The following is a 23,178-nucleotide window of genomic DNA, read 5'->3' on the forward strand; positions in this document are numbered from 1 at the left end:
TCTAGTTCCATTTGCTTGCACGAAGATCCAGTTATTGAGACAATGAGGATTGCCAAGGAAGAAAGGAATTGTAAACACGACAGACATCTTGTCGGGAGAATGGCAGAAGCTGCCTCAAATCTGTGTCCCCCGTGCCTTGGGACAGGTTGAGGTATATCTCACAAAGGGCTACGTGCACTGGGGGTGGGTTGTGCGGGATGGCAAATCTTGGCATCAGAGGTCTGCCCAGGGGACTTCAGAATCTCAGCTCCGTTGTCTTGCAGAGAATTCACCACTTCTGGGAAACAACTGAAAAAGTCAGTTAGTTAGTTAAGGGAGAGGGGCCCTTGAAATTTGTCCGATGAGGGACTGGTTACAGGAACACAGCTCCACGCAAACTTAATTTTGCTCATTACTTCCTCAGCACCTAGAACAGTGACTGGCTCATAACAAACACCCAATAAATACTTTTTGCATGATTGAGTGAAATTAATATTCATCTGTCACCAGCAAATATTGCTGGTAGATGCAGAGAAAACATTAAAGAGACAAGTATGGAAACCCATCAAGTAGTGCTTGCTTTAAAGCTGGTTGAAATACAGTTGTAGCTTCTGCTTCGATAATAAAACATACAAAATACTGCCCTTTGGTGAACCAATTATAGAAAAGCATGCCAAAAAAGAGGTGTTCTCAATTGTAAATAACTTCTCTACGAGAAACAATGTTCTCATGGAATAATTGTATAAAATAACATGATGGAGTGGCTGCTTTGACTGGAATTAGCAGAGGGTGCTGGATGGGAGTAAAGAGATAGCATCACTCAGGAAATTTATGCACCTTTCTAATAATTCACAGGCCAACTATTGCTGCAGAGTAGCTCAAGTCAGAGGTGCAGAATGAGCTAGAGGAGATCACAGATGTCATTAATCTGATTTTAAAGTGAGAGAGCTGTATGAAGTGTAAGGATCTTTGAAATACTTTGCACCGAGAGAGAATAATCAGGAAAATCTCTCGAGCCACAGAATGTTTTGCAGTTATCTATTTTTACAAAAGGACAAGTGTTCCAAATTTGCTGACCTTTTCTCGTAGTGACAAGTGGCTGTTAACCATCTGCTCTCTAGGATCCATTTTGAAAAGGAAAAAAAGTGCAGTTACATTTTTGCCTTCATCATAAAGGTGGTGTTTTAACAATGAGTGAGGGAGTTAAGAGTTTTTTTTTAAAAAAAGAAATTTATTCATTGAAGAGAAAATTTTGAAAGTGGATACTTAGAAATATTTCCATTATTCTGTGCATTTATTGCCCCAAATGATATGAAGGGGTCACCTGCAAAAACTTTCATTTCTTTTGGGTGAAGATAGTTGGAAAGATAAATTTCTAATCTGTTTTAAAATTTTCTAAAAGAACAGTGTCAGTGAGTTCTGACTCATTTGTCAAAAATCTTCCAAAGAATATTTTTTAAAATTGAGATATAATGTGCACATCATAAAAGCGTCCCTTTTAAAGTATACAACTTAGTGGTTTTTAGTCTATTGGCAAAGTTATGCACCTACCACCACTATCTAATTCCAGAGTGTTTTCATCATCTCAACCAATGAGTATTGAAGAATAACTGATTGACAACACAAAAGATAGAAATTTAGTGGGGAAATTTTAGTAAGAACCTTTGCATTATTTGAGAATAGGACTGAATATTGAGTATTGTGATTTAGAAATTGCTGTCAATAATGCATTTTTCCATTTGGATCTATGAATCTTTGTAAGGTTCCCTCTTCAGCAATGACAATCATTAAATCCAAAAATCTAAGTAAACTAGACTTAGAATCTGACTTTTCATTCACTGTGTTGAACTAAGATTTTAAGAAAGAGATAACCATGTTTAATTACATTGTGCTCACTGAAAATTTTACTATTGATAATTTATTTTTGTGGAAGCAAAAGTTTTTTTGTATTATTAATGGATATGTTATCCAAAAGATGACCAGGATGGCTAAATAGAGGAAAGGAGAGTTTTATTGGTGGTATCAGTTTGCAAACTGGGAGGAATTAGTCTCTGCCATGAACTGAAGACGCTCTCTCTTCAAAGAGGGAAAGGGGAAGGTTGGTTTTTATGTTTCACAGGGTCTATATTACACAATAGAGTCATACATATTCAGCAGGCTTGGGGGGGAGCTATACATATTTATGAGGGGAGTTGAGCGCATGTGTAATGGGTAAACATACAAGGTCTGTCTGGAAAGTATCAGCCACTATTAATATAGCGAGACCAGTTTGCACATCGATGTAACCTGGCAGCGAAGGAGAGTGGACTGGACTGCACATGCGTGAACAATGACGACATCACGTACTAGTCAGTGGGGTGCTAGGTGCCGTTGAGTGAGCTTGTGTATTGTGTGGGCGTCCCATTAAAAATGACTAAGCGAGCAGAGCAATGAATCTGCATCAAATTTTGCATTAAGCTTGAACAATCCTCCGCGGAAATTATTTGGATGATTCAGAAGGCTTTTGGGGATGATGCAATGGGTGCAGTGGAAATAAAAGTGTGGCACAAATGCTTCAAATGTGGTTGAGAATTGTTGGAAAGGATCCACGTTCTGGAAGGCCGGGAAGGCCTGCAACAAGCAGAACACCTGAGAATGTTGAACATGTATGGATTAAGTCAAGAGACGCTGGGAGAACCGTGTGGGGGCCCAAGGTGCCTACTTTGAAGGGGACTGAGGTGTTATCGTCCTATGTGTGATGTTTCTCGTATCTTGTGTCTTCTTCAAGAAATGTCTCTATTTCTCATATTACATGGCGGATACTTTCCGGACCGGCCTCCTGTATCTGACAGACTTCCCACATTCACTTTGGAGTGGGGTTTTAGCATTAAAATGAAGTGGAATTTGCTTCTTTACATCAAAAAGTGAATGGCTGGATACAAAGACAGTTTGTGGCAGCCTCTCTAAGCTGGCTTGAGATCTGCAGTTACTTACTAGGAAAGAATGTTTGTAACGCCAGTCCTCTGTCCTGTCAGAGTTGTAGTGGTCTGGGTTGTAAATCAGGGTTAAGAAGGGTCTGACAATTTCCCTGATAGCTCCTGTTGTTACGGAGTTTAGCAAGAGTGTAGTTTTTCTTGCAGCCTTAGAAATTTAGGCAATTGCCATGCCAGCAGAGCCCTGAACTCTTGGTAATAGGTAACTTTTGTTTCCTTAACCTTAGAGTCTATCTTAAAGGGGCTTCTATTTTAGTCTCTCAGATGGCAGACAATATTATATTATTCTAAAACAGTTATTTCACCTTTGTTTATCCTGTTAAAATTTTATTTTGGGGTATGCTTTATAATGTGCATACTGTAATAATGCATTAATATTAGAAAAAGTATCAACATTTTACATTAAGAAATATCCCAGTAGGAATTTGTGCTCAAAATGTTTTATTGGTGGGATTCACTATGAAAAAGATTTTATAGCCCATTGATTGTAGATTACCTGTGTTCGTATATAATTCCCTGATGTAATGTTTGAAATAGTCTGAGTCAACTTTATGAGAGGGTCTGAAGCATATTTAGTGTCCAGGTTTTACCTGTGGATCTCGGGGCATTTTTTTAGCTGACAGAAACGCTGGTATAAATGGCAACACAGATTTAGATGCATTTAAACTGTGTCAGACATGTACTGCATGCCAGGCACAATGCAAAATACTTACACTCAATTTATTTCATGATTACAAGAACTGTGCAGTGGGGAATGTTAATTTCCTTCAGATGAAGAGACTCCGAGGGGTGAGTGATTTGCCTAGTGCTGCACAGACAGTGTGGATGATTCAAACCCAGGGCTTCTGGCTAAAGTCAAGGATTCCTCTTCCCTCTATATAGCAGGCAATGTTAAGTATGCAGAATTGGGGCTCATATCCTAGCTCTGGCACTTACTGAGTGACCTTAGGCAAGTTACTTAACTTGGTACCTCAGTTTCCTAATATGTAAAATGAGGCTAAAAGTAATAGTACTGTCTTGCAGAATTGTTGAGAAGATTAAAGATGCTCAAAGCACTTGTGATGGTGCTGACACATAGTGAGCACTCAAATATTGGCGATTGTTATCATCATATCTCAATTCCCCAAATTCGACTGTCTAATTAAATTACAATCCTTTTGAGAGCAAGGGATGGTATTTGATTTCTTTTCCTTTCTTCTCTCCTTTCCTCTGCTACTTTCTTTTCCTTCCTTATCTCCGCCTTGCTCAGAGATGATGCTCAGGTGCATATTAATTGTAATTTCAGGTCACCTAAACTTTTCAATCAATAAATATTTACTGATTACCACTGGGGGAAGCCTACCTGCCACAGCTTTGAAGTCCTTCATTTCCTGTGTTGCTTAATTTAGTCCTCACCACAACCTTAAACTGGAGGAACTATTATGCCCAGTTTTTCACCAAAGAAACTGAGACTTAGCAAAATAACAGACAGAGGTCCCATAGCTAGTGGGGAGTGGGAACTAGGGTTGCCACGTAGGCATCGGGACAGACTCTGTGCCTTTTCAACTGCCCCTGTGATGGGGTCCAGGTGTGGAGGTGAATGTTTCCACTGACATCTAACAGAGGTAAAGGCCTGAAAAAGGGCAAAATGTTTCATGATTTGTCTCTTTAAAGGCCCCACCCTTTTTGGGAATTAAAACCTACTTTTCTGCCTAAGGCCAGTAATCAAAGGGGCAGAAAAATATTCTTTGTTCTTTGTTTTCTAGTATCTTGAACCACAGGAGATGGCTCAACAGAATTGTCCAGAGGTCATGAGATCATCTTCACCAGAGATAAGGTGACCAAAACCACCAAATACAGTTTAATAATAACAGCTCAAAGCCATGACATGTGACACTAGTCACATAGACCTGAGCCCAACCTCTGAATACCCTGCCTTTAAAAAGCCCCGTATTTCTGCTTAAAGGTGGGACTGGAGGTCTTTCAAGATGCTCGTCTGCTGCCTTCCTCATTTGTCAGAAATTAATAAACTTCTCTTTCTTTTTTCTCAAGCCACTTGTCCTCGTTCTTTCTTCTCACTGATTCAGCCTCGGGGACAAGTACTGAACTTTCAGTAACAATATGGTCACCTTAAAAGTTTATCTTTCCTTAGGGTAATGCAAGTCCAATCTCAGATCCAATTTTTAAGAACCTAAACACATTTAACTCATTGAGGAAACTGAGCAAATGGGATACTTGTTATATCTTGAAGAAATATTTTAATCAATTTATTTGGCACTATTCAAAGATCATATGCTATTTGGTAAGCATTCCATTATCATTAAGGAGCAACTAATTGACAATTCATTTAAGGGATTACACACTTAGCTAATCTGATGATTTTTAATTTTGGTTAAGTTAAAATGTACAGAGTTGCATAAATCATGATTAGAGTTGTCCTAATAAACGAAGCCTTCAGTTTTGCCCCTGTTGGTCAAAAGTGAAGTGGAAACCTACCTGCCTCTTCATTTGGAAGTGTCCAGTCTACTCCTGTGGCTCTGTCCTGCTGGAGACACAAGGCCAATGATCATCTCAGGGCGGGGGGTGGTGGGATGGGAGGGCACAGAGCTTCCTAGTCACCTCTATTGCCTTTTTCCAAAATAAAAGAGCATTTCTTAAGAGACTAAATGTTCCATTGGCTGTCTCTTGATAGAGCCTCATTCTTGGATCAAGCACACAAATTAATATTAGGAAAAAGTCAGAACTTTGGGGGGATTTTGTGGCTCCTGGATTCAAAAGGAGTGTTTTGTAAGGATCTTACACAGCTCTAGAGACCTCCGAGTTTGGATGTTACTTACGGGAACCAGTCCTACACAGAGTGTCTTTTCTGGCTTTACCAAGAAGGATTTATAAGTCTGATCATCTCCGGAACTTGGAAGTGCTGGCTAGCTGTACTACTTTCCAGAACCTCCAACCTCCATTGTTTCTTTCCATATTCCTGCAAATGTGAGCGATTATTCTGTCTTATACCAACCATTCACCTCAACCAGCTGCTCCTGATAGCTGCCACTCTATTTTACTACTTCCTTCTACTCCCAGACTCTTCCAACAGTTGGTCTTTATTTGTTGCCTGATAGATTCCTTGATTTTTCTCTTGCCCTTTCTGTCCACTGCCTTCTGCTTCCTCGGAAAGCAAGAGCTAGCAGGCTGTCCCAAGAGTAGCTTGGCCCAAGGCCTTACTGTACTTAGGCTACTCCTCTAGCTCCAGAATAGAGCTAGCCTCTATCTTAGGTAGCAAAAATAACCAGTGTTCCCAATAATGTCATGCAATTTGCAGATGACAGGCATCACGACAATTTACTACATCTACCCACTTTCCCATCCCGTCTCTACAAATGGGAGTGAGAGAAAGGAAAGGGTGTAACCCCCATGTCCACCTCTGACTGCTGGCCCCAGAGCTGCAGTTTCTGCGACTCTCTGGGGAAGGGCAGGGAGCCCTGTGCTCTCTGACGGGTTCCCGTGCTTGTTGAATTTCCCCATGTGATTCATCGTCAGACAGTTGCAAGCAGGAGAGACCTGGAGAGGCTTGATGCAGGCTTGCCCTTTCCTTTGTCTCTGCTCTACCTGTCTGTTCAGATGAGAAATCCATGAGGCATGTCTACCTCCGTGCTCTGTGTAGCACCTACCAATTGCAGATGCTCGCGGAATGTGGATGATTGATGATGGTGTTAATCTGAGTAATAACAGGCATTTTGGGCACAATCTCAAGGAAGCATCTCAGTACTGGGTTATGGATGTGTGTGTCCTACAGAGGAGGGACAAACCCAGCTAATGGGTAACTGCAGATATTGGAACCAGGATGGCCCAGTTTAAAATGCCTCTTCTTTTAGAAACGAAAAACAAATCAAACAAGAAGCAAACAAGTCCTCACACAAGCTGCAGTATCAGGCCTTTTTAATGGAAGCACCAATTGTGTGTCAGCTGCTGGAGATTTTGAGTCAAAGGGCAATTTTGTATGGGGGAGCCAAAACAATGATTATTTATTAAGAGCTAAGTGACAGCTTCTTTATGCATATTATCTTAAATTAGATATAATTGCCCCATTTTGGAGAAAATAAAACTGAGCTTCTGAGAAATGGAGTGACTTGCTGAAGTCAGATAGTGCCATGGGCTGAGTGTTTGTGCCCCCCTAAAGTTTATATGTTGAAGCCCACCCCCAATGTGACAAATTTGGAGGTGGGGTCTTTGGGAGGTGATTAGGTTTAGGTGAGGTCATCAGGGTGGCACCTTCATGATGGGAGTTGTGTCCTCATAAGAAGCAGAAGGGAGACCTGAACTCTCTCTTTCCACCATGCATGGACAGAGCAAGAAGGCATCATCCATAAAATTAGGAAGTGGGCCCTGGGGTGCTAGCACCCTGATCTTGGACTTCTCAGTCTCCAGGACCACAAGAAATAAATTTTTATGTTTAAGCCACCCAGTCTATTGTATTTGTTGTAGCAGCCCAAGCTGACGAGATACATACTAAGTAACTATTTCTTGGCTTCTAGATTTGTACCAGGTCTGCAGACACCAATGGCCATGAACTTGCTATTTGCAGCCTCATTCATTCCTATCAGTACCTTCCTTTGGCTTCCATCAAAGGAGTTCTTTTTATGCTAATGTGGCAGGACAGTTTGTGCTTCCATCTGCCCTCTTTCCCCGCTCAGCACTTCCCTCCCAGAATGAGGTGGTGAAGGTCTTTGATCAGACTGGGTAATGAGTCACAGGCTGTGAGAACCAGCACTATTGGCCACAACCGCAGTGGTGCTGAACACATTCCACTGTGAGATCCAGAAGGATCTGAGCTGCCCCTTCACCTGGAGCCTGGCCTCTGGGGAGACAAAGGCCAAGAACTATGGCCTTTGGAAGAGGGAGAGAAGTCACAAGGAGAAGGGCCTCCTGGATGCCCAATGGAGGAGGACTCTGTGGGACTGACTCGTGATGCAGCCGGGAAAGGAGTGATTCGCTCCATCGTCTGGGCCCTGGGAGTTTTCACAGTCATCTGATAGGAAGACTTCCTTTCTAGGAAGAAACTGTACCATGAGCCTTCCCTGATATCTTGGATATAACTTCGGGAAGAAAATCACAGAGGGACTTAAATGGGGTGGGTTTTATCTTTCTTCAGATATAGCCTAGAGAACAGAGCTAGAGTCAGGTTTTTACTACACTAGAGGGAACCGGTCATCACACAACCAAAAGGGTAGACAAGGCAGGGATCTAAGAGCAGACAGAATAACACAGAAGAAATAATAATAAATATGAACAATACAATATGTATAATAGTAACAAAAATACACCAGGCAGAATAGCAGATTTCTTTGTCCATGTGGAGCCTTTCAGGGAAGACTTGTCCTCCTTGGCACTTGAGGTCTCTCCTACAGGACGGAGGGGCTCACCTGAGCCTGCTGGAGATGGACCAGGGTGATGGTGTTACTGAAAGCTCAGCACTTGTCCCCAAGGCTTCATCAGAAGAAGGAGGATAAGTGGTTTGAGGAGAAGGAAAGGGAGGTTTATTAATTTGCTGGTAAATGAGGAAAAGACAGACTCCTTTCTTACCATTTTCCCTGTCTATAAGCAGAAATATAGATCTTTTAAAGGGAGCATTTTCAGCTTCAGGGTATTGTTGTTTAACTACAGTTGATGGTTCCAATTGGTCCCATCTCCAGGGGAGACAAACTCGTGACTTCTGCCTGGACAGTTTCGTTGAGCCATCTCCTATGGTACAAAGAACAAAGGACATTCCCCTGCCCTTCCTGACCACTGGCCTGGGGCAGGGATGCAGTTTTTAATTCCCAAAAAGAGTGGGGAAGGTTTTAAAGAGACAGCTTGTTATACTTTTTTTTTCAGGCTGTTCCCTTTGTTACAATGAGTTTAAGTACCACAAGGGTGGGGCTATATCTGAAGAGTGGTGGGACCTGCATACATGCCTGTGACTCTGATTTAAGTAAAATAACACATATAAAGTAGCACAGTACCAATCCTTATTGGATGTTTAATGTTAGCTTCTGTTATGGGTTGAATTGTGTACCCCCAAAAAGATGTGTTGACGTCCTAACCCCCAATATTTCAGCATGTGACCTAATTTGGAAACAGGGTCATTTCAGATGCAGTCAGTCAAATGAGGTCTGACTGTAGTATAGTGGGCCTTTGATTCAATATGACCGGTGTCCTTATGAGAAAAGAACAGATACAGACACCTGAGGGGAGGATGCTATTTGATAGCAGAGGCAGAGATTGAAGTGCTGCAGTACAAATCAAAGGACACCAAGGCATGTCGACAACCACCAGAAGCTAGGAGGGAGACAAGGAAGAATTCTCACTTACAGGTGCCAGAGGGAGCAGGGTCCTGCCAATGCCTTGATTTTGGGTTTCTGGCCTCCAGAACTGTGAGATAATACATTTCTGTTGTGTTAAGCCATCAAGTTCATGGTCCTTTGTCAGGGCAGTCCTAGGAAATGAACATAGCTGCTGCCCTCCCTATTTAGTCTTCCTAGCTCAGCCCTGATGGGCAGCAAGCCCATTGACTGGGTAGCCCCTCTAAACTTCCTTTCTTTGGTGACATCCACTTTTCCCTCGTGCTGGGTGCAGCTCTTTTGATTGTAACCTGGTGCATGCGCAGGTGCTTCTGTGAGGTATGTGTATAAGGGAAAACAGAATTCTGTTTTCAGACAGTGTAGGGGTTAGCCACATAGGAAAGCCCTTGGAGAAATAGAAAACAAGTGTTGGCGAGGATGTGAAGAAACTGGAACCCTTCTGTTGAAGGTAATGTAAAATGGTGCAGCTGCTTTGGAAAACAGAGTGGAGGTCACTCAAAAAAATTAAAAATGAGATGGAGCAAGAATACCTCTTAGGGGCCTGTCAAGTCCCCCAAGCATGAAAATAAAAGAAAAATCTTGAGTCCCCTCTCAAGGGAAATTCCAGCCACCCAGCTAGCTGGAAAAGTAAGTGAGCAACATACTCTTCAAGGTAGTAACAATAGTCTTGCAAGGGAGCCAGAGTCACAGTGTTTTGGTTCCCTATAGAAACTAAAAGATAAAGTCTTGAGTTGGTTTTCAGAAACCCCCGCCAAATGGAAAGACCACTGTCACCTCAGATAAAGGGGAACTGAGGACTGAACTCTGACTGTTGTTCTTTGTTCTAAATTTCTTCCTGAGGGGCCCGGGGAGAGTCACGCCCTCAGGAATCAAAGAATCTCTGAATCCACCTGTGACCTGTAAGCCCTCTTGCTTCAAGATATATTGCTTTTTTTGGGCCAAACCAATATATAACCTCCATGTACTGATTTACTATTTTGCCTGCAACTTCTGCTTTCCTGATATGTACCTCTGCCTTTAAAAACCTTGCTTGTAAGCCATAGGGGAGTTCGAATGTTAAGCCTTAGCTGGCCATTCTCCTTGCTTGGCACAATGCGATAAATGCCCTTTGCTCCCTCCCACTGCAAATCTCGGTGTCAGTGTCTGGCTTTATTGAGCCAGGTGAGTGACCCCAGTTCAGTTCAGTAACAAAAACAAAACTACTATATAATCCAGCAATGCGACTTCTGGGTACGTATCCAAAAAAATTCAGAGCAGGATCTCCAAGGTATATTTGCATACCCACATTCATTGTACCATTATTCACAATAGTCAAGAGGTGAAAACAACCCAAACGATTGCCAACGGGTGAATGATTAAACAAAATGTAGTATATACATCTAATAAAATATTATTCATCCTTTAAAAAGAAGGAAGTCCTGTCATATGTTAACAACACAGAGGAACCTTGAGGCCATTATGCTAAACGAAATAAGGCAGTCACAAAAGGACAAATACTCTGATTCCACTTATATGAGATATCTAAAGTAGTCAAAATCATAGAGAGAGAAAGTCTTAATAGAAAGGTTGTGGCTAAGGGCTGAGGCTGGAAGGGGCGGGCCATAGGATTTCAGTTTTGCAAAATGAAAATGTTCTAGAGATCTATTTCATAACAATGAGAATATATTCTACACTTAAAAATGCTTACGACTGTAAATTTAATGTTATGTGTTTGTAACCACAATTTTAAAAACATTAAAAAAAATCCTTGGAGTTCTTATGTTAAATGAAGAAATCTTTGATAATGTAATTAATCACCTTCTTGGTTTTCCCATAAGTATATTTTTGGATTTTTGTATATTGGATTTTCTTAAAGCATAGCTTGCTTGTAATGTGTGGGAGGCGCAAGTGTGTAGTTATAGTGTCCCTGGATCTGCCCACCCTGGCCTACCACTCCCTTCCTGCTGCCTATGGCATAATAATATGGAATTGGGGTTCTCTGACTAATAAGAGGCTTGAGATACACAAAAGGGCTCCCACTAACAGCCCCTAGAGGTGAATAACTTGATAGAATTCAGGTCAGAGGGGTTGGGTTTCATGGTCTTGATGCAGTTTCTACACATGGTATAACAAAAATGTGTATTTGGCCTTTTTCCCTGGTTGCTGGCAGAGAGCTCCTAAAATCCTTGGAATTTCCTGAGTGATAAGAGTGTCTTCAGTTAGAGTGATAAGAGTGGCTTCATAACAAAGCCCCTTTGGAACACACCTGAGCTTAAGCTAATGAGGTGACTTTTGGAGATGGGGCCTGGTTGGCAGAGGAATCAACCCCGAGATTAGAAAGCTGGACCTTTCAGATGCCCCCAACCTCTGGGAAGGGCAGAGGGCTGGAGATTGAGGCCAATTGCCAATGGTCAATGATTTGGTTTTAACCATGCCTACATAATGAAAGCTCCACAAAACCCTCCTGAACAACAGGGTTCAGAGAGCTTCTGGATTGGTGAACACACTGAGATGCTGGGTGGGTGACATGCCCAGAGAAGGTATGGAAGCTCCATGCCACTGCCTCCCCTCAGTATCTCACCCTTTGCCTCTCTTCCATTTGGCTGTTTCTGAGTTGTGTCTCTCATAACAAAATTGTAGTCATAAGTAAAGTATTTTCCTGAGTTCTGTGAGCCATTCTAGCAAATTATCAAACCCGAGGAGGGAGTTGTGGGAACCTCTGATTTATAGCCGATGAGTCAAGTACAGGGGGCCCAGATATGACTGGCATCTGAAGTGAGGCAGTCTTGTGGGGCTGAGCCCCTCACTCCTGGGATCTGATGTTAACTCCAGGCACATAATGTCAGAATGAAATTGAATTGTAGGATGCCCAGTTGGTGTCAGAGAACTGGAGAATCGTGTGGTGTCAGAAAACACCTCAGACTACATTTTCTTCCTTGGACTGGGAAGAGTTCAGTTTATGTTTCTTCCTTTTTCAGTGAATCAAGTCCAAGTGGAAGATGGCATCTCCAGAGAGAGGACAGGGCTCGACCTGGCCTGGCAGGGAGCATGTGGATGGCAGCCAGGATGACCACACAGGGGCTAGTGTTTGGGCTATTGTGTGTCACACTGACTGTGACCGGCCGTGTGGTCACAGCCAGCACAAGCTCTTCCTGCCTGTCAGATGCCTCATTCCCACCTGTGATGCTTAGAGAGAAACCATGAGCCCTGAAAAACACCTTATTGTTTTGTGATGTCACCTCTGGAATGTTCTGAGTGTTTTGGTGACCAACTTCTGCATAGGACCTATACCTGGCACCTGACATTGGTATGACTTTTTACTTGAAATAGAAATAATCGTCTTAGACAAGGAAGTAGGTATAGCTATCTCTGCTTTAAAGACTTTTGAAAGGCTTTTACAACAACTATAATACCTGTCTTAACTTCTGTTCAGAGATTGATAAATCATCTTATCAGATGTCATCTACACAGTCTTTCAGACTCAGATTTTCATAATGTCTATAATTGACAAGAGGGGAATATATGAGTAGAAAGTCCTATGTTTTCTAGGTGAGCAATGAGGCCCAGAGATGGGTTGGGAAGCAGAAATCTTATTTTCTCTTTTCCACAGCACTCGAGGCCAAATTTTACAAGAAAAAGAGATACCAGATCTGAAAGCCTAGAAATTCCAATCAATGTGGTTCTACCTCAGGTACGGATAATCAAGAAGGATGTAACGTATCAGTGCTAGCCAGAGTACCCTTTCAAAACGCGAGCGAGATGTTGTAGAATAAGCAGAAGAGTCAGGGCCTCAGATCCTCATTGTGTGTGGGCTGCCAAGCGGCTGTGTGCTGGGGAAGGCCACGTAGCCTCTCTGGGCCTTGGGTTCCTCTTCCCCTAAATAAAGGGGCTGGATTAGATGATGCAGTAAAACCTTCCAGTCCTAACATTCCAAGTTTCCATGACACTCTGAAATAATCCAGCCTTCTCGAAATGAGATCCTTTGCTGTTGTGCACTGTGGGGGTGAAAGATCAACTCACAATTCAGGCAGATTAATATGAGGAAGAGGTTTATTTACCATACACATGGGGAGAATCACAGAATGATTATCCAATATCCCAGTGGGGTCCAGAAATTTTTATACCCTCCTTTTAGAGGGGAGAGAGAGATGAGAAACGTTAGATAATTCTGCTTAGGAGCCATAAATGGTTACTAGGGAGGATGGGGGAAACAGATTGACTTGTAAATGATTCTCTTTGCAAATTAAATTAGCCTTGAGAGACAGGTATTATATTTAAAATGATTTGGGCCAGGTCTTATTGCATTCTCTATTTTCTTTCCTGCAATATAGGGAGATAACAAAGGGAAGGGTAGTCAATTGTTCCTTTGATGGGTCCATCTGGTTCTGTAGACAGAAAGAAAAACCCTTCTAAGGGCCTGTTGGTCTCTGAGGGCCTTTAGTTCAAAATACTCTTTATACCAAGGAGTCATATTTTGGTGTGAAATTTCCTAAACTCCTTCAGGACCCGCTCTGGATTTCTGGGGGAGAATCAGAACGAGGACTTGAAATCAAATGTATAAGAATGAATCTGTGAGAAGAAGACCTAGTACATGGACCAAGGGGTACAGAGTTATTTGGAGTTGTCGAGAGAAGTAAGCCCTGCTATGTGCCAAAGATAGAGTGTAAGGGGATGGGCTTGAGTTATTTTGAGGCCAATGAATTGATGAAGTCCTGGCAGACTTGAGATTCTCAGGTCCCCTGCTGCAATCAGCCGTGTCCGTGGTGGGGTCCTCTTGATTGGATTGTTTCTACTGCTGCTATGTCACAAAGGGGTGGTGTGGCCTTGCTTTCTCCAGAGTCACCTAAGGCCCCCATTGGAAGACCATGGCCACACAACCAGAGGGGTTGAAATGTAGGCTGGAGGAGTCCATTGTAGAGGTAACTCTCTGAAAGTTCTGTCCAGGGATGTGTAGGAAAGGGATCAGTCACCTCTGGGCATTCTCTATATACAATTGTAACAATCTAGGCAAGTATTAAATACATTCAGAAGGAGGCAAAACATAGAACAAGAAAACATTCTGGATGTTTGTTTTCACATTATCCTTATAACTTTGTGATAAGCAGCCACTTTTCTATCTGTTTCAGCTCATGGATCTTAGCCAGAATCTAAGATAAGTTTCTTCTGATCATTCCACAGGATGACAACAAGCTATAGGAATCTTTCCAGGTCTGTTTCTTTCCCTCTGAAAGATGCATGGAGTTCTGTTGGCCACTTCTCTCCACTCTGCCCCCAGTGTGGGTGTTGCTCTTTTGGTTCCTTCACAGCTCACGTAAACCAATGTTTGCGTAGCTAAGGGACAGGCAGAGAATGTCAAGCTGGAGGTGGGGTGGAGGTGGGAGTAGGATTTGAAAGAGTAGTGGCCATGTGATAGAGAGATTGGAAAGATGCTTCCAACTACACCCAGTACAATTTTCCATCCCCAGCTCCTAGAAACAGCCCTGCGGTTGAGGAGGAAGGTGGTCTGAGGGCTTGAACTTGTTCTAGGGCTGTCTGCTTCCTGTGCTGGAGGACCTGGAGCTGCTGCTGGGGTCTTGGAGGGTAGGGTGGGGGTGGAATGAGAGGATATCTGCCATCTTGGCACGTGTGCCCCGCATGGGCAGATGTGGTCTGGTGGGTACACCTGCCAAGGGGCACAAGCTTCGCACACCATGTTTCAGACACCTGCCAGGGTGCTCTAGCCTGGTGCTCTGGGGGAGAGGTGTGGGTGTCTATAACCAGATAATCTGAACCTAATCGCCACCAGGGCTGTGAGAGGGACCGATATGCCTGCTCCACCTCCCCAAATGAGATGATGCATGGCTTGGGGGAAAGGATTGATCTGGGAAACAAGGGGAGGAAGAAATGTTGACTGCGCTGATCAGATCATGTATCAAGCACAGGGCCAGGCAAGTGAGAGGTAGAGAATTTAAAGGTGTGGGAACTGGAAACCCCAGGAACCCCACTGGTAATGGCAGAGCAGGAGGTAGGGGTGTGGACCCAGGTTAATGTCCACGCTCTCCGCTATGCCGCAGGCTGGGCACATGCCACCTGGCTGGGCCAGGTTGTATCTTAGCTCTGTGGTTCCTCTCTCGCTTTTAGGAGATGTCACCTCCTCTCCTCACATCTTAACTGCTCATCCCTGAGCTCCCTGCTTATATCTGCCACATGCTGCTTATTCTGGGATGGAGTCCATTCCTTTCAGAAGGGACTTGGCGGAAAGTGCCTCTGGCACCCAGCTCACCGTCCTGCTGTGTGTCTGGGCTTCTCAATTACATTGCAAATGCCTGTGATTCACTACTTGTTATCACCCTTAGGTCTTTTCGGGGTCTTATTGATTTCCCATTTTTCTTCCTCACATTAAATATTTGTGTTTTCTGATGTATGTCCCCTCAGCGCATTAACTTGCAAGCCATCGATGGTGTTTCCTGCCCAAGCTAGCTGATCTCCCGGTTCCTTTCGTATATAATGATTCAGTTCTCACAGGCATTGGAATTTCCCCAGTGAGCCTCTCTGTGAATTTCATTACGGCATTGTTTACTCCCAGATCATTAATGAAGGAGCTTCGGCAGCTCAGACTGAGCTCCCACAGCACCCTCCCGGGCCTCCTCCTCCCTCCCCTCAGCCTTTTCTCCTCCTCCTTTGTTTGGGCTTGTTCCTCTGCAGCCCAAATCCCACTGATAGCACCTGTATTTCTGCCAGTTTGAATAACTGTTTGGAGGAAGATTTCAGGAGAGTCCCTGTTAAACAATTAGCTAAAACTACCACATATGCCATCTTCTTTATCCTCTTTGCTGTTAATGTTGTAATTCTATCAAAATCAGTCACATTTACCTCGTGAATGATCCTTTTGCCTGTTAGTATTTGTTAAAACAAACATTGACTTTGTCAAGGTACTGGGGAGCTGAGTTAATTTAAAATAATGATAATGAGACTCAACCTTGTCATCTCATCTGGAAACCAGTGGCATATTTGGCTTTTCCTTCCAGAATCCTGGGGCCTCTCCACTTGCCATGCCTTCAAAGAACCTCAGAGGGCTGAATGTTCTCTGATGGTAACCCTCCATAATGTTGGCAAGGTCGGTATTGCAAACACTTGGTCAGCAGGCTTGGACTCTACCAGGAATCTTTGGACATATCTTCTGGGCTGTGACAGCCATATTTTCCCAGGAGTGGAGAGAAGAATGTCACTGTGTCAGCTAAGCCTGGCTAGTTGCTGTTTAGTCCTGTGCCCCGGGCTCTGTAGATGGGAGGCCACCAGCCCCAGTAACTCCATCTCAGAAGGTCCCGCCCAGCAAGCCTTGTGGAATTCCCATGAAGAGAAACCCACTGTTACAGATTTTACATCATGCAGTAACAGCTTTGCCTTGGGATGATTTTAAAGTTTTAAAATATGTATTGAGGGCAGGGCGCGGTGGCTCACACCTGTAATCCTAGCACTCTGGGAGACTAAGGCTGGAGGATGGCTTGAGCTCAGGAGTTTGAGACCAGCTGAGCAAGAGTGAGACCCCATCTCTACTAAAAATAGAAAAAATTAGCCGGGCGTGGTGGCACATACCTGTAGTCCTAGCTACTCCGGAGGATAGCTTGAACCAGGAGTTTGAGGTTGCTGTGAGCTAGGCTGATGCCACGGCACTCCAGCCCAGGCAACAGAGAGAGACCCTGCCTCAAAAAAAAGAAAGAAAGAAAGAAAGAAAGAAAGAAAGAAAGAAAGAAAGAAAGAAAGAAAGAAAGAAAGAAAGGAAGAAAGAAAAATCTATAGGAAAAGAAAATTATGTAAAAAAATACATAAAATATGAATTGAAATGAGCATATAGCATTACCAAATACACTAAATATATTAAGACAAAAAAAATTGCCACTTTTGTAAGCAAAATGATAGAATATTAACAGTTTCTTATAGTTCAACCTATTATTTCCTCTCCACATTTCATTTCATTTTGGTCAATTGATTCATTGGCAAGGACTCATTAAGCCTCCACTGTATGTGGAATTTGTTGTTCTAATTCCCAGGACTAGGAATATCAAAAAAATAAGAGACAGGTAACTTTCCTTATAGAATTGCAATTTTTACATATGGGACGGGGGACTGAATGTAAGAGAACCCTTGCAAAGTAATAATATCAACATATGCAAAATAAAATGCCTGGGCAGTGTGGAATGCTAGAATGAGCATGGAGTTTGGAGTCAAATATCCTACTTTCAATCTCTGGCTGTGCTCCCTTGACAGCTATGTGATCTTCGGTAGAACCATGCCAGTTCTTTTGGGTAAGGTATTACATTTCAATATAGAAACCATTTAGCATATCATCTGACACAAAATAGTCACCCAATAAGTATTATTTTTTTCTTGTTCTATACAATCTTCCTTTAAGGAAATGTGAAGCAACTTCTCTTCTGAATGTAGTAACCCTTCTTGCATGTCTGTAGCTCTTCATAAACAAAGAAAATGTTACACATTCTCCTTCTATTTTTGATTTCCATAACAAACCTTCTGAAATAAGTAGGGCAAATGTTAGTGCAATTGCGGTGGAAGTTTGTACAGGTTGTGCACTGCAACAGCAGTTGTGAATAGCACTCCCTAGGGTTGGGCATTGTACTACCTGCAAAAATGTATGGGGTGGCCCTGAATCATGTTAGTATCCAGATTTGCTAGATATGGAAACTGAGGCACAAAAATTAAGTGACTTTGTAAAGATCATACACTCATACAGTACTGAGCCTGGACTCTCTTCAGGTGTTATCATGTCCGATTCCCTGCTCCCCACACCTTGCTGCCTCTGTTAATGCTTCCTGCACTTTGACTTCTCTCATTTGCACCAGGAAATAATTAGTGCTATTTGCTAATTCCTCAAATTGACTGGAAGTTCCCTGACGGCAGGGTCTGTGAGCTTGGAACACAGTAGATGCCAAGTTAATGTTAGTTGAGTAATTGACACAAATGTAAAGGAAAAATTGGTTCAATAACACTCCAAGTGGGAGTATGATTAGGGTGAAGAATTTTCACAAGGCCAAGGAAAAGTTTTCCTTTGAGGATTAAATCCAGCTAGCTTTGATTGGAATCAGAGAAATATCACAGGAAAAAAAGCATTTGTTTTGGATCAATGTTTTCCCAAAGTTCAATCATGAATATTGTCATAACCGAAAGTGCTTGTACATTTGATATTTTTTCCTTAAGTCTCACTTTCAGAAATAGAAACAGTGCCACTTTAGCCCACCTTAATAATATCCACAGGCTTATAGGTTTGATAAAGTAAGTATTTTTTTCTAGTACTCATTCAGATAAATACAAGACTATTAAAATTTTAAAATCCCTCTTTGGATGCTCAGTGGGATGAAGAAGAGTGCTTGTCTGATTCTCTCTGATTGAAACAAAACAATCATAAGAAAGAAATTATGAGATAATTGGGGAAATTTGAACACTGACTCAGTATTTGCTGATATTAAGGGATCATCATTAAATTTTAAAGGGATGATAATGATATTGTGTTTCTGTTAGAAAGACACACACATTGATGTATTTATGGATAAAATGACATGATGTCACTTGGCTTTAAGATAACCCAGTGGTGGTGGGGTGACTGTGGAATCAGGTAGATGTCTGGATGAAACAAGGATGGCCTTGATTTGACACTTGGTAGAGCTGGGTGATGGGTACATGGAAGTTTATCAGACTATTTTCTCTCCTTTTGTTATGTTTGAAATTTTCCATAATAATAAGTTAAGGAAAAAACATCTTGACAAGTCCATGGCGATTTCCCACACGTGTAACTTCACACATATAAGTTCAGATGTGGTTTTGTGTCTTAGTGAGTGAACTAGTGCTGGTTATTTAACTTCTCCTAGTTTCAGTTTCTCCATCTGTAAAATGGGAAGAATAATAGCATCTTATTTGTCTGTTCTGTGAGGATTAAATGAATTCAGTAGGTAGAATGCTCAGTTCAGGGCCTAGCATGAAATTGGGGCTCAATATTTGTCTCCTTCTGCCTTTTCCTTCTTAGGATTCAGATATACACAGTTGACTAAAACATTTTTCCATAGTAATACCTTCTGTATCAAGATCCTGTTGAGATGGAGCCCTGCATTGGTTCTTATATAAGGATGGAGAGGACCTACTAAGATTCACTCCTTATTGGCCTTGGCTAATCTTGCCAGAAATCCAGGGTCTCAGGACCTTAAATCCACAAGGAAATGGTCTGGGTTATCCACATTGAGGTTCATTCTGATCACAGACTCAGCCACAAGAGTGAAGGTGCTTTCCCAACAGAGAAATGTGAAAAAAATGGAGGCTGAATTTATTTAAAGTAAATAAGGTCGTGATTGCAAAATGCCCTCACACCCTTGCTATCTGGAAGATTGAGCATAGCCTTACAAATTTAATGACATGTGCTTATTGCAAAGTTAATGGCATAGAACTGCATCTCCTATTTATCTAGCTCTTTGAGTCTTAAAGAATTCTAACCAATTTTATATGCCATGCAAATTATATATTTCTCCATACATACATATATAATGCAGATAGCCTGACTTGTTTTCCATCTTCTCTATCTGTACAGTTGTGAAAATAACCTAAGAAATAAGGCATTGATATCTGGAGAGCATTTTGATGTACTTGGATGAGATGCTTTTGGTGTATTTGGAAGTAGCTATCATGATCTTATTTTTATTTAAATTCATTGCTGCAGTTGTTGCCTCTTCTCCAATGTGCACTCCACCTGTTCACTTCTTTTTGAATCTATCTCAGAATTCTTGCATGAGTGGAATCTACTTTTCTTGATAACAATACTTTACAATTCTATAGCACTTGGCAGTTTTAAAAACATTTTTGCATTCATTATCTCATTCAATCCTCACAACAGTGTTGTTCACTAAGCAGGGCATATATTATTATTTCCATTTTACAAGTACCTTTCATTGACTTTTAATGTTGGAAGGTGCCTTTAAGATCACAGAGTCTGCCTTTTTACTAGTGAAAAATCTGGATCTCAGAGTGAGTGAGAAAGCTCTCTGGTTCTAAATTGCCCATCAGTAACAGAAAGAAGCAGGATGAGAATGCTTAAGACCCCCAGTCCTCACCCCTCAGTCCTTAATCCCGGTGGAACCCCCACTCAGGCAAACTGCACATTTTACGTGACTTAGAGCTGTCCTGACCACCTGTAGCCAGAGTCCCGGAAGGAGCTGCTTAGAAATGCAGATTCCTGGGCCTCACTCCAGACGGAGTGAATCAGATGCATAAGTGGGAGGCTCAGAAATCTACTTTTAAAACTCAGGTTCTGTACTGGGAAGTGTGAGAGGCACCCGCTTGTTAGATTTCAGCTCTGTGGATCTGACCCCTGTTTTATGCTGTGGTCTTGAGGCTCACCGCCACCATCACGAATTCTTCTTTATGAATTCCTCAGTGCCCTTTGCTGCCTTTATTACCACATGTCAAACTCTCATCGCTCAGGGACATATCTGAGATGGTGCTCTTCCTTTCCAAAATTATCAGCAGGACTCTGCTTTGAGCCTAGCACTGTGTTGGGGGCTGGGGTGGAGGTTTAGCCAATAGCACAGACTCAAGCGTGGCTATGAGTGGAGGGTAAGTCTGAACCAGGCAAGAGAAAAGGCTGGCTGACCAATGGCATTGTCATTTTGGACACAGTACTTGGGTGGCTACTGGGGTGATTTATGCTGCCCTCTGCTCATGTCAGGTGTAGGTCAACACCTGTGGCTGGGATCACTTGAGAACAGTGTTTGCTCCTCCTCTAGGGTGACAGAGTATGCTAGAGCCTATGCTTTGTGCTTTCATTAATTACGTCTGTTAATCCTCAAAATATCTCTGAGTCAAGGAGGTAGATGCAATTACTCTAATTTGAAATTGTGGAAACTAAAACTCAAATAACTTGCCCAAATCCATGCAAGTGATAAGTGGTGAGGCTAGGACACAAAATATTTGGTTAACTCTAAAATCAATGCCTTTAAAACCACCACGATCATTTTAATGGATTCCATATCTGCGAATTTGGCTACTTGCTAAAATTTGTTTGTAACTCTAAAATCAGTACTTGCAGCACTTTTATACTCATGCCTTATGCAGAAAACATGTGTTAGACAAGTTTTGTTCAGGCGTAAGTGACAGCGCTGCTGACCCAAATTCAATGTTAATGAATCAACAGTACCTATCAGTTAAGGTGTGTTTAAATAGAAACACACACAAAACAAGGTTATGTATTGATCAGGTGACCAAAAATGTTGTGCGCAGAGGCTCACAGGAACCTAGCCCTGTATTTCCCTGGGAACAGTAATTTTGCATTTGTTAATTCAATGCTGGAGGTGACTTTATAGAACAGAACTACCTATAATAACAAGGGTCAGCTATATTTCCCTGTGAGGACTCCAAGAGGCAAGAGTGCCCATGGTGGCGGGGCCAGACTACCAAACTGGGTTTACGTGGGGGTGTCCCGGCCTCTCAGTTTGTCCGCCAGCCCTGGGTGTGTCAGTCCGTCCCTAACGCTGGGCCTCCCTGTTCTCTCCCACAGAGGGGCATAGCTGAGCCCTTCCTGAGGCTGCACAACCTATATTCCACCCCTCGCTGCGCGAGGCAGGCCACCCTGCCCCGGCTGAGCCGCAGGATCGTCAGCCAGCACTCGTACCCGCTGAACCGCTTCTCCTCCGTGCCCCTGGACCCCATGGAGCGCCCCACCTCGCAGGCCGACCTCGACCTGGACTACAACCCTCCGCGAGTGCAGCTCAGCGACGAGATGTTCGTGTTCCAGGACGGGCGCTGGGTGAACGAGAACTGCCGCCTGCAGTCGCCTTGTTTCTCGCCCTCGCCCTCCTTCCATCACAAGCTGCACCACAAGAGGCTGGCCAAGGAGTGCCTGCTGCAGGAGGAGAACAAGTCTCTCCGGGAGGAGAACAAGTCTCTGAGGGAGGAGAACAAGGCCCTCCGCAAGGAGAACAAGATCCTGCAGGTGTTCTGGGAGGAGCACAGGGCCACGCAGGGCCCGGAGGAGAGCCGGGCTCCGTCGCCGCTGCTGCACAAGGACAACGGGTCCCCGGAGGCGGTGAAGAAGGACACCGTGGCCCTGCAGGTGCACCGTGGCAAGGAGAACAGCAGCCTGCAGCTCCTCCGGGAGGAGAACCGTGCACTGCAGCAGCTGCTGGAGCAGAGACAGACCTACTGGGCCCAGGCGGAGGACAAGGCCGTCCCCACGGATGAAAGCAAGCAGCCCCCCTCTCCCCACGAGGAGCCCCACAGCCCCGGGCTGCTGCCCGACCAGTGCTCGGGCCTCTCCTCCTCCTTCGAGGACCCCAAAGGGCCCCTGAGCCCGCAGGAGGACTCCAAGACGCTGCGCGCCCTGCGGGAGATGGTCAGCAACCTGTCCGGCCCTTCCGCGGAGGAGGAGGGCAAGGCGGGCCCCGGCCTGCCCGACGGCGGCCCGTCCCTGCAGCTGCTGAGGGAGATGAACCAGGCGCTGCAGGCCCTGCGCGAGGAGAACCGGCTCCTGCAGGAGGAGAACAGGGCCCTGCACGTGCTGCGGGAGGAGCATCGCCTCTTCCAAGAGGAGAACAAGGCCCTGTGGGAGAACAACAAGCTGAAGCTGCAGCAGAAGCTGGTCATCGACACGGTGAACGAGGTCACCGCCCGCATGGAGATGCTCATCGAGGAGCTGTACGCCTTCATGCCGGCGGCCAAGAGCAAGGAGCCCAAGAAGCCCAGCAGGGTCTGAGGCCTCCGCGGCGAACCAGGACACCGGGTTTGGGGCACAGAACTGGGCGGAAGAGAACCCCCTGCCTTCCCTCCGTCTTCCTCGCCTTCCCTCCGGCTTCCTCGCCTTCACCCGCCAGCTCACGTGTGTTAAGAGCAGCGTTGTGGGCCTTCGTAAACCCAGACAAGTAATAAAGGTGTGAAGAGGCTGGGGCCAGTCAACACCA

The 23,178-nt window shown here is 43.8% G+C and overlaps 1 protein-coding gene across 3 annotated transcripts; it reads left to right on the forward strand.

Annotated features, from left to right (window-relative positions):
- The first annotated feature begins 27 nt into the window (after nt 1-27).
- CBY2 (chibby family member 2) lies at nt 28-23,178 on the forward strand. 3 transcript variants are annotated; one of them, XM_045567261.1, is made up of 3 exons: nt 12,417-12,551; nt 12,855-12,935; nt 21,780-23,178. In XM_045567261.1, the coding sequence occupies exons 1-3, from the start codon at nt 12,477-12,479 to the stop codon at nt 22,971-22,973; spliced, it is 1,350 nt and encodes a 449-aa protein (XP_045423217.1). In that variant the 5' UTR covers nt 12,417-12,476; the 3' UTR covers nt 22,974-23,178. The 3 variants fall into 3 exon arrangements, with proteins under 3 accessions (XP_045423216.1, XP_045423217.1, XP_045423215.1); XM_045567260.1 differs by lacking the exons at nt 12,417-12,551; nt 12,855-12,935 and adding an exon at nt 28-151; XM_045567259.1 differs by lacking the exons at nt 12,417-12,551; nt 12,855-12,935 and adding an exon at nt 14,082-14,163.

Source organism: Lemur catta, chromosome 13 (genome assembly GCF_020740605.2).
Source record: "Lemur catta isolate mLemCat1 chromosome 13, mLemCat1.pri, whole genome shotgun sequence".
NCBI lineage: Eukaryota > Metazoa > Chordata > Mammalia > Primates > Lemuridae > Lemur > Lemur catta.